Below are 13,466 nucleotides of genomic sequence, written 5' to 3'. Positions count from 1 at the left end.
TATTTTTGTCAAACCACTCTCTTGCCAAATTTACTTAAATGTTGAAACTAATTCTATTAATTCATTCTTTATATTATGCAGAAGGGTTCCTTGTATTTCACAGATAAGCATTATGCCATTCTTTTTAGGTCCTTGAATTTTCTTTTTAATTTTTTTTTAACGTTTATTTACTTTTGAGACAGAAAGAGACAGAGCATGAACAGGGGAGGGTCAGAGAGAGAGAGGGAGACACAGAATCTGAAACAGGCTCCAGGCTCTGAGCCGTCAGCACAGAGCCCGACGCGGGGCTCGAACTCACGAGCCGTGAGATCATGACCTGAGCTGAAGTCGGACACTTAACCGACTGAGCCACCCAGGTGCCCCGGTCCTTGTATTTTCAACTTGCCAAAGGTATGTTTTATTCTGATTAATACGTGGGGCACCTGGGTGGCTCAGTCCTGTAAGCGTCCGACTTTGGCTCAGGTCATAATCTCACGGTTCATGGGTTTGAGCCCTGCATCAGGCTCTGTGCTGACAGTGGGGAGCCTGGAGCCTGCTATGGATTCTGTGTCTCCCTCTCTCTCTGGTCTTCCCCTGATCATACTCTGTCTCTCTCTCAAAAATAAACATTAAAAAAATTAAAAAATACTAATCATATGTAAGACATATAACTAATGATATAAAGCTTCAGCAGCCTTACACCTAGAAAATAAATCTATTTGTTTATGAGCTCATATCATAAACTAGGTCACTCTTTCAGCATCAGCCTGGGTTACTTGATCCTACCTTTTAAATAATTCAGAGCATAATATAATGAAGCAAACATTTCCTTATAAGTTATAATTTATATATTAGAGTTCTAGATTGAGAGGAAAAAATGCTCACTCGATAACAGAATAAGAACAAGGGGTAACATTTTCTAATAATACCCACTTGTGGGGAACAATTAAGATCATAAAATCACTAATCCAACCAATGAATAGATCCATTGTGTTTTTAGTTAACTTATTTGAAATTGTTTTACTAAGAAAAACTAATCCACTACTAGGCAACAGGGATTGCTTCAGTGTAATGGGTACCAGCATAATTAACAGTTGAGAGATTCAGGGTGACTCAGTGGATCAGCTGATTGAGCATCTGACTTCAGCTCAGGTCATAATCTTATGGTTCATGACTTCATGAGTCCATGAGTTTGAACCCCACATCAGGCTCGCTACTGCTCTTATTATAAAAAGAGCTGGGAGGCTCATATTTTATATATGATTCCACAGAAAACCATATATGAACTCTGATCCATCTTCTCAATCCAGAAGCTAGAATAGCAATGCTTGTCTCCTCTATAAAAGACCTCATTGTATTATAAATTACATTACTTTTTAGATGTGTGCTTTGATAATAATGACAAAATAAAATATTTAGCCAAGCTTTGTGCTCTAGTATAACCTAAAATCCAGGAAATGTTTTACTTTTAGCTGTCCACAGATCTAGAAGAGAAACCAACATTCTCCTGTTTCTTGCTCTTTTCAATCCATGTCTAAACACCCAGATACTTCAAGGACAGCAGTCCTTTGGGAACCAAAAATTATAGCCAAAGAGAAATAGCTACACAAAGACACCATGGCACCATAGCCACATAAATCGTTGGGCTAGTGTTTTCCAATGGGATGAACATGATACTCTCAGGAATCTCTTAAGAAAAAAAAAACAGTAAGACACAGAAAATGAAACTGGAAAGAGACACCTAGTTAAGAGGAAACAGTACTCTGAGTTACCAATAGGGAAATATACATTACAATATAGTGCTATTACCTAAGGCCTTTTCCTACAAAGATCAAAAGTTGCTAAAGAAAGGAAAGGGAATTCCTCCTACCAAAGAGCCTGCTTTAAGGGAACCTAGAAAAAATTATGTAAGTTGCCCAAAGGAAAATAGGAATCATTTCCAAGGCAAGAAAATGTGTGTACATTCGTCAGCTAACTAAGCAAAAATGTTCCACTTAGACTACACCCTTCAGGTAGAGTGAGAAATGGTGTGTGCTGAATAGCCAATGTTTAAAACAGTGCCTCTACTATGTGACTCAGCTGGGTGAATGTTTCTTTCATATATAGTACTTTTTTTTTTTAAGTATACCCAACTTACTATATTATGGCAATGTTAACGTGATTTTTGTCACTGCTTGGATTGGCTCTTCATACTAAGATTAATCTTTGAAAACTTAGGACAAGTACTTACTATATTATGCTCTGATACCTAAATATCGAAGTCATTTCCTAGGTAAAATTATAGGACATGAACTCCTAATACAGTAAAAACCAGTGAGTTTGATCACTTGCCAAAATTGATCAACTTCTGGTTTAGACACAGATAATAGATTTGCCCAAACTGCAGGCAGTGAGACCTAATCAATTATAATCTAACGAGTACTTACAGAAAACTAAACAAGGAGATGGGGCAACACAACAAAGGACAGGCCCTCCTTCATGCTTCTGGTTTCTCATCTCCATTCATTTATATAGCAAAATACACTGAGCACTCATTATGTGACAGACACTAAGGATATGGCAGTGGACAAGACTAGTGGAACGCATGGTGGGGTGGTGGTAGTGATGATAATGATAATGCTAGAACTAAAATGTAATTTGATGATGCTGCTGCTGCTGCTGCTGCTGCTGCTGCTGTGGGGGTTAATTAGCATAACAATTCAACAAAGTAGATTCTATTATTATTCCCATTTTACAGATGAGAAAAATTGAGACTAAGAAAATTAAATACCTTGCCTTGGGTCACACAGATAGAAATAAGGAAAAATAATTCCTGGTCCAACTGTTTACTGTTAAACTAACACACAAAGACCCCTCTCCCCCCCCCCACCACCACCACCAACATAACCACTATAATGTATTACAGACTGTACATTAGCAAACCCTGAGCTAGGCCTTTCATGGACATTATCTCTTGTGTGGTATTATTCACCTGGATTGAGATTATCTCAATATTCTGGTACTGAAAAGTTTTTTTAAAAAGTTGATTAAATGGGGCGCCTGGGTGGCTCAGTTGGTTAAATGTCCAACTTCAGCTCAGGTCATGATCTCACAGTTTGTCACTTCAAGCCCTGTGTCAGGGTCTGTGCTGACAGCTCAGCACAGCTGAGCTGTTTTGAATTCTGTGTCTCCCTCTCTCTCTGCCCCTTCCCAGCTTGCACTCTGTCTCTGTCTCTCTCCCTCAAAAATAGATAAACACTAAAAAAAAAATTTTTTTTGAGTAGAGTAAGAAAAGCTCTTCTATTTCTGTCCCTTCCTCCCCCTTTTTTAGACTAAAATCCTGCCTAAGGAACTCCTCGCTAAGAGATTGGAAATGTTTGTTCCAGAAAATAATAAAGACTAAAAGTTGTTATCCTCCTTAAAGTTTCTATCTGGGACCAGAAATTTGAATCAATACACATTGATCCCAAATCAGCAGAGTCCAACACTACCATAAACCCTTTTAAAGTCTGCAAATAAACCTACAGACACTGAATCAAATTTAGGAGAAACCATGGCAGAAACTTTCAAGTCATCTTCTCTCTCAGTCATGGGCCAGATACCTGTAATTTAAAAAGAAAAATAACATTTAATCATAAAGTAAACCTGTTGTATATAGTTAAAAAAAAAAAGGTTTCTCTATATCATATTATCAAAAAGCAATCCCACAAACATAGTCACAGTTGAAAACTAATACATTACAGAATTAGAAACCTGATGATAATTCTTCCCCGGCTATAATATTTTAAAGAGAAATTATCTTTCTCAAAGTTATTAGCTAAGATGTGACCCAGTGACTAACCAGTGTTGGGAATTTCAATGCCCTCTCCTTAACACTGCTGGTAGAAGCCAAACTAGTACAATCTTTTTGAAGGTAAGTTGGTCAGAACCATCAAAATGTAAAACATATATATCCTGTAACCTAACAATTCTACTCCTTAGCATTTATCTAATACTCACAGACATTCTCAAGGAGGTTCTCGGCTGCTAGTAGCTAATAGAAACAAAACAGGGGCACCTGGGTGGCTCAGTTGGTTAAGCGTCCAACTTCAGCTTGGGTCATCATCTCACAGTATGTGAGTTCAAGCCCCACATTGGGCTCTGTGCTGACAGCTTAGAGCCCGGAACCTGTTTAGGATTCTGTGTCTCCCTCTCTCTCTCTGTGCCTCCCCAACTCATGCTTTGTCTCTCTCTCTCAAAAAAAAAAAAAAAATTAAAAAATCATTTAAAAATAAATTCTTTAAAAAAACAAAAACAACCTGTATCTCTATATTTCTATTAATAGGGAAATGGTGGACTATCCACAATGTGCAATGATCCAAAGCCCAAAGGTATAAGTAAAAGTGCTATCCAACTTTATACACTGATAAGAAAAGAACTCCAAGATGTGCCTATTCATTACAAAAAGCAATTACATTGTAATGTAGTACAATGGATCTAACATGCACATATTCATGTAAAAACGATTAAATAAACATGAAATTTTTTTTAAAGAATACACAAACACTCTTGATAAAGGTTACCTTTAAATAATCTAGTGGAACCAGGATCTGGGGGTTTACCCTTTTAGTATGATTAGAATTATTTTCACCATATTCATGGTTTTTTCACAACTTAAAATTTCACAATTTAAAAAAATATTTACAGTGCACAATGAGATATGATGAATAAGTGACAGAGATCCTAAATAAACAGGAAACAATATATACACACATGTATATGTGTGTAACATATATGTAATATATATATGTATGTACATATACACAATATAGTCTGTTTTTTAAAAACAGTGTGTGTGTGTGTGTGTGTGTGTATAAAACCAACTACTGGCTCCCACCTAACATGCACTTTCCACTCCTCCTCCTTTGTGGCATAGCCCTAATTCTGCTGAGACATTCACTTTCACCTCAAAGTCACTGGATTGGTCAGATCCGATCATGGTGATTTCATTCCCCTGGACCATTTGTTGTTTTAGGCATAAGTGTGGGGCTTAATCCTGGCAGACATGAGGTGAGGGAAGTTAGAAATGGGGGATGCTGGCACAGGCTTCTAGGAAAGCTATTTCCCCATAATAAAATGGGAGACCTGGGAGAAATATCTCTCTTTTCCCTGGAAATCATATTTGCACATAATACCTGGAACTGCCGAAATTACCCTGTGACCCTGAGAGGAAACGTCCTTTACTCACCAAGGATGACTGACTAAAAACATGGAAAGTTCTTGGATGATGCCACAGGAATCAGCTGTCTCACAAAGAGAAGAACTGCCTACGACTGCCATCAGGCATTCCCACCAGTATTGCAATATTCGGTGTAGGAATTTCCATACCTTACACAGAGAGTACAAAAGACTGTTCACCACCTACCCAATAGCCACTCTTTAATTCTTTACTAAAGGAAGCCCAATTTTATTCTAAGCAACAAAGTGCTCAGCTGAAACACTGTATTTCCCAGCCTCTTTTGCAGCTTGGAGTGGCCAGTAAGATGTGAGTAGAAGCTGCTCAGGGTGTGGCTTCCAGGAAAGATCCTTAAGGGGGCTGACTCAGCTGCAGATGTGAGGGCAGGAGTTCCAGAAGCCTTCCTGGACCAATAGATGACCCTGGGATAGAAGGAACTGGAGTCCCTGATGACAGTGGAATTGCCAAACCAACCCTGGTTTGCCCATCACTGGACTTCTTTTCCATGGGAAAGAAATAAACCTCTGCCTTGTTTAAGCCACCTTATTTGAGTATGGTATTACGTGCAGCCAGACATAGCCCTAAACAATACATCTCCCAACAAGGTCACCAAGCACAAATACTTCTAGTACTCAATGGTAAAGACAATTTAGTTACCCTAGACTTATTTCCAATGGGGTACAGACTTTCATTTATATGCCCCTTTCTTGCGGCACCTGGGTGACTCAGTCGGTTAAGCATCTAACTTCGGATCATGTCATGATCTCACAGTTCTTGAGTTCGAGCTCTGTGTCTGGCTCTGTGCTGACAGCTCAGGACCTGGAGCCAGCTTCAGATTCTGTGTCTCCCTCTCTCTCTGCCCCTCCTCCACTTGAGCTCTCTCTCTCTCTCTCTCTCTCAAACATTAAAAACTTAAAAAACACACACAAACTATATGCCCCGTTCTTACTGTTCTCTTTCCCTTCCTGAATACACAACTGTGTAGGAGGCTATCTCAATACCATACCCATTCCTTCACACCCACCCCAGCAGAGAACATGATCAACTGGCTAAATCATAAGAAACTTCTGTCTTTGAAAGTGCCTACCGACAGATGTTGTTGACTACTGGTAAAAGAAATGTTAGGCAGGATTCACACTAATGAGTATGAAAAGCTTCAAAACCCATGAGCCATACAGAAATTATTACTATAATTTCATGCTTACAACATACATTCCTCATATAAGTTACACACATAAAATCAGCTTCAAAAACACTTTTATTACAGTAGATAATATACACCATGTGTACAACAAAATGTACTCTTTAAATTGGCTTTAAATTTTGCTGAAACTCTTGCTTTGAAGAAATAAAAAAGCTCTAAGTACTGAAAATAATCCACAAGACTGTGAACTTATTTTTGCAAGTTAAAGTCACTATACTAAAATAAGTGGCATTTAAACGAATAATGAGGTCATCAAAAAGTTCAGAGTTTTAACTTCTCATAATCTTCTGCAATGAAATGATTTGGTGCTTTTATATAATTACAGGTTTTTTTAAAAAAACTTTTTAACCTTTATTTTTGAAAGAGAGAGAGACAGAGACAGAGCACGAGCAGGGGAGGAACAGAGAGAGAAGGAGACACAGAATCCGAAGCAGACTTCAGGCTCTGAGCTGTCAACACAGAGTCTGACGCGGAGCTCGAACCCATGAACTGAGAGATCATGACCTGAGCCGAAGTTGGACCCTTAACCGACTGAGCCACCCAGGTGCCCCTAATTACAGGTATTTTAATAAACAAATATACCACAGTTATATAAGGTTACACAATACTAAATGTTTTCAATATCTGGAAATAGTATATTTTAAAAGTCCTCTTTCTTACAAGTTTCTCTTTGGGTTTTTTTGTTGTTGTTACTGTTGGCTTTTTTATTTTGTTTTGTTTTGTTTTTTTGGTACGACTAAATGATGGCAAAGAAGGGGCAGGAAACTTTAAATATTAAGTAAAATTTGAGGTTATGTAAATAATGAACTTTACACCAAGTCTGTGGGCACATCCCTAGCTTAATTAGCAGTTATTTCAAGTACACAGAAGGATCAAGGTAATGACAACTTTAAAAGTAGCCCAACCCTTCTCACTCAAGGGTATCACTATGGTCACAGAAAAAAACTTTTAGCTGTAAAGGATTTTTCTGAGAACTCTTTTACACAATTGAGTGTTAATCAAAATATCATTAGCACATAGTTTATGGGAAGGGCAAAATCTCAAGACACAAAATCTAATGTGAAAAGCCACATTAAATTTATTTAATGAACTCTGGAAATTTCACATTTCATATATATGCCACTCTTCTCCAATTATATTTTTAAATGACAAAAAGAGACTTATAATTTCATTAATCCCCAAAACACCAGTATCAAAAATGGGGGGGGGGGATTGTATATTGCAATGTGACACATCCAATGTTAACCATTCTCCATTTGACAGGGGGCTGTAGACAACAAACAGGTTTTCTGTAATTAGAGGTACTTAAGAGACCTAAGTTTCACTGGTTTACTTTCAAAACTTCTAAAAGGACATTGTGAAGCCAAGGCATAATAATTTGACTTTAATAATCATATTTTTAAAGTATATTATCTAAATTCCTCTAAATCTGTCTTGGTAATGCAGACTCAAAAATAGTTAAATCTAGTAAAGTGATTGGATCAGGATTAAGATTGGCTCTGGTGTTTTGACTGGCTTTTAATGCCCTGCGCTTTTATTGTAACTACTTGTTTTAACATTTCTTATGTGAAAATAGTTCATATTTTTTCTCATTAAAAAAATACTTTTACCTGACTGTGAGAAGAAAACTTAAAATAATGTCTTTCACATGTCCAATTAAACTGCAAGATTGGTATTTTATTTCTCCTTTTAATTTACAATAAAATTATACCCTTGTGAATCTCAAAGTAAGATAGTATTGAGTTGTTCAAAACCCAGAAACTGAAAATATCAGCCTCTGACTCATTAGAAATCAGCATACTGCAGGCTACACGCCATTTAGATGGCTAATTAACTGCAGAGCTAAATTATATCGCAAAGCTACAAATGACCACCATTTTAGCAACCAAGTGGTAACTCATGTACTGCTTTGGTTTCTTTTAAAAGAAGCAACTAAAATGTTTTCAGGGATATTAGAAGTTACTAAGTGACCACCCTAGAGTATAATGCTCTTCTCATGTCCTGAAACCACTACCCAAATAAATACTTTGTTCCTTTCTTAAGAGTTTAAAGCGGGGCGCCTGGGTGGCGCAGTCGGTTAAGCGTCCGACTTCAGCCAGGTCACGATCTCGCGGTCCGTGAGTTCGAGCCCCGCGTCGGGCTCTGGGCTGATGGCTCGGAGCCTGGAGCCTGTTTCTGATTCTGTGTCTCCCTCTCTCTCTGCCCCTCCCCCGTTCATGCTCTGTCTCTCTCTGTCCCAAAAATAAATAAACGTTGATAAAAAAAAAAAAATTAAAAAAAAAAAAAAGAGTTTAAAGAAAAAAATTAGATAGTACTGTCCCTGAAACACACTAACAAAAACATTACCTTAAATAGGATATTTTTTTTCACAAGCTATAAAATACAAACTAAGTACAAAGACCTCGTATGCTAAACAGCAATACTGTTTTTACAAATATGATTTTAATTAAGCCTGGAGGAGAAATTTAACTAATATATTCAAAACATTATCCACATATAAATTTTATAATGAATACTAAAATCACATAATACAGAATTGCAAATGAGATACCTTGCGATTTATTAACATCTTTGATGATTTTCTGAAGTTCTTTCAATTCTATATCAAGTTCTTCATAGTGTAGTTCTCTAGATTCAACTTTTGGAGCTTGGAAAAAAGAAGGGTCTGTCCCCAGGTATGAACACTGCAAGTGACCATCATCACTCAGAGTGACTATCACTCCCTTTAAATCACTACAAAGAGAAAGAGAAAATGAGATATAATTCAAATTTTTGGTGTATTTAGACTTGACCAGCAATATTTTTATTCAATTCAGCTTCAACATGCCATTAAGAAAATGACCACATATCTATTTCTAAAGTTTTATATCAAAGACTCAATTCAAATGTTTTAAACATGATTTATATTTATATAAGCACTCCCAATGTTAGGATTCATTTTACAGGGGGAGAAGAAAACCTTAACAATTCTTATAATAGCTGTCAATTTGGGGGACCTAACAACATGATAAATCATGCTCCAAGAGCTTTTCAAGTAACTGTATCATTTAATCCTCGCTCCAGCTTTCACTTGGCAGATTCATAATAATCATGTGAACACTTGTGGAACTACAGTGGATCAAGAGCTGGTCTACGGGCTGGTGAAGACCATGGCTGAGGCACAGGAGCAAAGACAAGACAATCCGGGAAATGGTGAAAAATGCTAGTGAAGTAAGGCCTCCAAGACCTTGAAGAGAAATGCACTCCCTGATCTTTTCCTTTTCCTTCTCTATACCTTGGGGACCTGTGTTTGTGCTTTGCCCCGGGACCCCACCATAGCTTCCTTTACACACACTGCTACTCAAGCAGCCACAGTCATTCTTGCTCTCGACTCTGAGGGAGAAGTATCCCATTTTCTCATTTTATGGCTCTTTCTCCACCACTCTTCAAATCCTGATTATCTCTGTTCCTCCTCATTCTTTTACTCTTCCTTCTTCATTAGGCTCCCTTATCTCTTTTTTCTTTTTTTTTTTTAATGTATGACACCACTTATTTTATTTTACTTTAAATATTTAGTTTGAGAGAGAGAGAGAGAAAGAGAGAGAGAGAGGAGAAAGAGACAGAGAGGGTTTGTGGAGGGGGTGGGGGGAGAGATTCCCAAGCAGGCTCTATGCTGACAGCACAGGAGCTCTATCTCACGAACCCATGAGATCATGATCTGAGCCGAAACCAGGAGTCAGTCACCCAACAGACTAAGCCACCCAGGGGCCCTTCTTTTTTACTCTAGAAACTAGCCCAAATATATAAATTATACATAAAGCTAGGATACTATTTTTAAAAGTTCTAAGTTTTCCTGAACTTGCTATTAAAAGAATTTCATTAAAATGAACACAATTTGCTTCTTCCCTAGCCTACTCAGAAGAAAAAAGAAGTCACATTGTCATATGTCATTTTGAGGTGATACATAAGGAATTTGTCTGATTTTCTTTTGTTTTCTAATGGTCTTTGATTTAAAAAAAAAAAGGTTTCTGGGGCGCCTGGGTGGCTCAGTCAGTTAAGCGACCGACTTCAGCTCAGGTCATGATCTCACAGTATGTGAGTTTGAGCCCCGCGTCGGGCTCTGTGCTGACAGCTCAGAGCCTGGAGCCTGTTTCAGATTCTGTGTCTCCCTCTCTCTTTGACCATCCCTCATTCATGCTCTGTCTCTCTCTGTCTCAAAAGTAAATAAACGTTAAAAATAATTAAAAAAATAAATTAATTTTAAAAAAAGATTTCTAACCCTGTTCTAAAGATTAAATATTAATCAAAATTAACAGAAAATTTGAGAGAAAAATAACTTGAAAAAAATGTTGCAAATTCATCTGAAAAAAAAAAAGGATGACTTATACAAGTCTAAGCCTTATTCAGAATAAGTATGAAATCTTAAAACTCCTCAATTTTGGATCATGGCAAGGGGTCAGCTCATTACTCTAAAGGCTTAACTTGGTTTAAAGTAGATATTGTCTTTCCTATAAAGTCACCAGCATCCACTTTACCACCTGTCTTCAACACAACATTCTTTTTATTATTTTTTTTGAAACGTTTAAATACTATGTATGTATACCCAGTTCTTATATTTGACACAGAAGTCAAAAAGTGCCTCAATTTTACCTCTATTTCTTTAAGTTATTTCTGCTTAGAACTAACATTTTTTTTTAAGTTTTTAAATTCCAGTAAGTTAATATACACTGTAATATTACTTTCAGGTGTATACTATAGTGATTCAACACTTCCATACAATACCTGGCACTCATCTAAGCAAGTGCACTCCTTAATCCCCATCACCTGTTTTACCCACCTCCCCATCTACCTCCCCTCTAGATACAACATTCCTATATATATACTTTCTCCAGGATTTAATTTAGGCATGGTCAGTGCCACATAGTCCTCTGGTATGACTTCAGAGAAACAAAAAATAAATTGGTATCATACACTCAACAGCTAAAATATTAGAAAAGAGTCAGGGACCTTAGGGTTAGGGTTCTAATTCTGGCTCTGCCCCTATATAGCAGAGTCAACTTAGAGAAGTCTTCCTAAATGTTATCTCTAAAATGAGAAAGTGAGACTATATGATCCTCAAAAATCTTTAAGTCTTATGAACTGGTTCTGTCAATCTAGCTCAGAAAATAAGCACTCCCAACATAAAATTATTTTCCAAAATATAGTGTGAAAAGCAACCCCATAGTACCTCTGAGCTGTACTCTTTCTTTGCAGGCAGCTGAAGCCACCTAGTGGCCACAGAAATCCTACCTTCCAGTTCTGAGGAGCCCATTTCAACAGGGCAACCCTCTGTCCCTTCTGAGTTATGACTGTGGTCTATTCCCCATTCTCCAACCCCACTGAGGTCTGGAAACTCAATGAGTCTTCAGGAAACTCTAGAACACTAAAGACAAGATCTTTGGCTGGCTTCTCAGAGAATGAGATCATCAGTTTTCTTAATGCAAAAGAGTATTTCCATTTTATCTTCACCCTTTGAGTGGTCCATAATATATGAAACCTAGTATGACCCAATACAAGTATCCCTCAGTATCCAAATTTATTTGGTCTTTAAGTTGAATAGCTTATTATTGAATCAATTTTGTTCCATTGTTTTACACAGCAAGTATCAACAATTTTGACACAAGAGATTTATCTAAAAATGCATCTAAACCTATTAAGTTTCTGAGTCCAGATAGAAAGAGTTTGAATAGTAGTGCATACATTTCTTTCTTCAGACTCTAAAAAATACATATATTACTACCACTCAACCTGCCCAAATATAAAAGGGAGGAGCCAGGCTTGGTCTTTCCCTCATGGGAAGAATTTAACAAAGGTCACCAGAATGTCTTAACAATAAATTATAAAATTTAAAGCAATTTATTTTTTCTTCAACCGCATCTGACTCACCACATATAATTTAGATAAAATAACAGAAATTTAGACTTCAGATGAATTCATTTAACACTGCACAGTTTATTCCACAGGAACTAGAATAAGCTCTAAAAATTCTAAAATAAATGAGTGGAATTTCTGTCTAAAACACCTATGATGGAACAGGCACTTTGACTCTGGCCTATAGCACTACTTAATAAATAAGTAATGTCATCACTTGGTATCTTAAATCAAAGAACAAATTTTAAAATATATGTATCATTCCTAAAACTAAGCCAAATTTAAGTATAAAGAGAAAAAAGAAAAACACAATCAAGATTTTTTAACAATCTACTTAAAGAACATTTTGTTTAACAATATTATCCATTTGAGTTAATATGTAAGGTTCTGTGGATGATGGAATATTATGCTGGAGGAAGTCATCAAGTAAATCAAGTAATGAGTACACTACTACTTATATCTTAACAGTTAACATCGCCAAAACTAAGGTCCCCACATTACTGGTCCTTGAAGCACATCAGCTAACCCAAGGCACCAAAATAATGTATTTTATGAAGAACCAAGGTCAAAGATGTTATATTCCTAGGACACATAATAATTTTGTGTATTTAGCAATGGGGCATGAAAATAAACAACAGAGTTTGCTCAGGAATCTGAAAGTAATTGTTTCATCACTCAGTAAACAGATCCCTGCCTTAACAATACATTTGACCAAAATTCCAGATGGATTTTAAAAGTTAAATTTTAAAATATGAAACTACAAAAATATTTATCTGCCCTTGGGATGGAAAGACCTTTTACTGCAAGAAAGCAATGGAGGAAAACTACAAAGGAAAGGATCACTAAATTAAACAACAAAAAAAAATTTAAACATGTTACATGCTTTAAAAAATATAGTAAAAAAGAACAAAAGACAAACAAACTGGGAAATCATTGGCAACCAATGAAAACTACATAATTTAAGTTGAAACATATGACATTGTGAATATTCGTTTTTGACCTATAAAAACCATCTTATATGTTTCATCTAATATCTAAAGAACTCACAAAAAAAACCTTACAAATCAATGAAAATGAGATTATGTTCCAAAAGGAATAGGTAAAAGGAAATGTACAATTCATAATTAAAAATAAGTCAGGGGTGCCTGGGTGGCGCGGTCCCTTAAGTGTCCAGCTTCAGCTCAGGTCATGATCTTGCAG

General features: G+C 36.7%; 1 protein-coding gene across 1 annotated transcript in view; it reads right to left on the bottom strand.

Moving 5' to 3' along the window:
* Positions 1-13,466, bottom strand: part of BBS9 (Bardet-Biedl syndrome 9) — a 453,794-nt gene that overhangs the window by 263,475 nt on the left and 176,853 nt on the right. The window contains exons 10-11 of the mRNA XM_047097119.1: positions 8,929-9,110; positions 3,484-3,560 (exon numbers count right to left, since the gene is read on the bottom strand). Of these exons, the coding sequence (XP_046953075.1) occupies positions 3,484-3,560; positions 8,929-9,110 (259 nt within the window). The remainder of the gene's footprint in view (positions 1-3,483; positions 3,561-8,928; positions 9,111-13,466) is intronic.

Source organism: Lynx rufus, unplaced genomic scaffold (genome assembly GCF_022079265.1).
Source record: "Lynx rufus isolate CCGP_SWC_20201006 ecotype Redwood Valley unplaced genomic scaffold, mLynRuf1.p SCAF_4, whole genome shotgun sequence".
Taxonomy (NCBI): Eukaryota; Metazoa; Chordata; class Mammalia; order Carnivora; family Felidae; genus Lynx; species Lynx rufus.
This window is presented reverse-complemented; position numbering and strand designations above follow the sequence as displayed.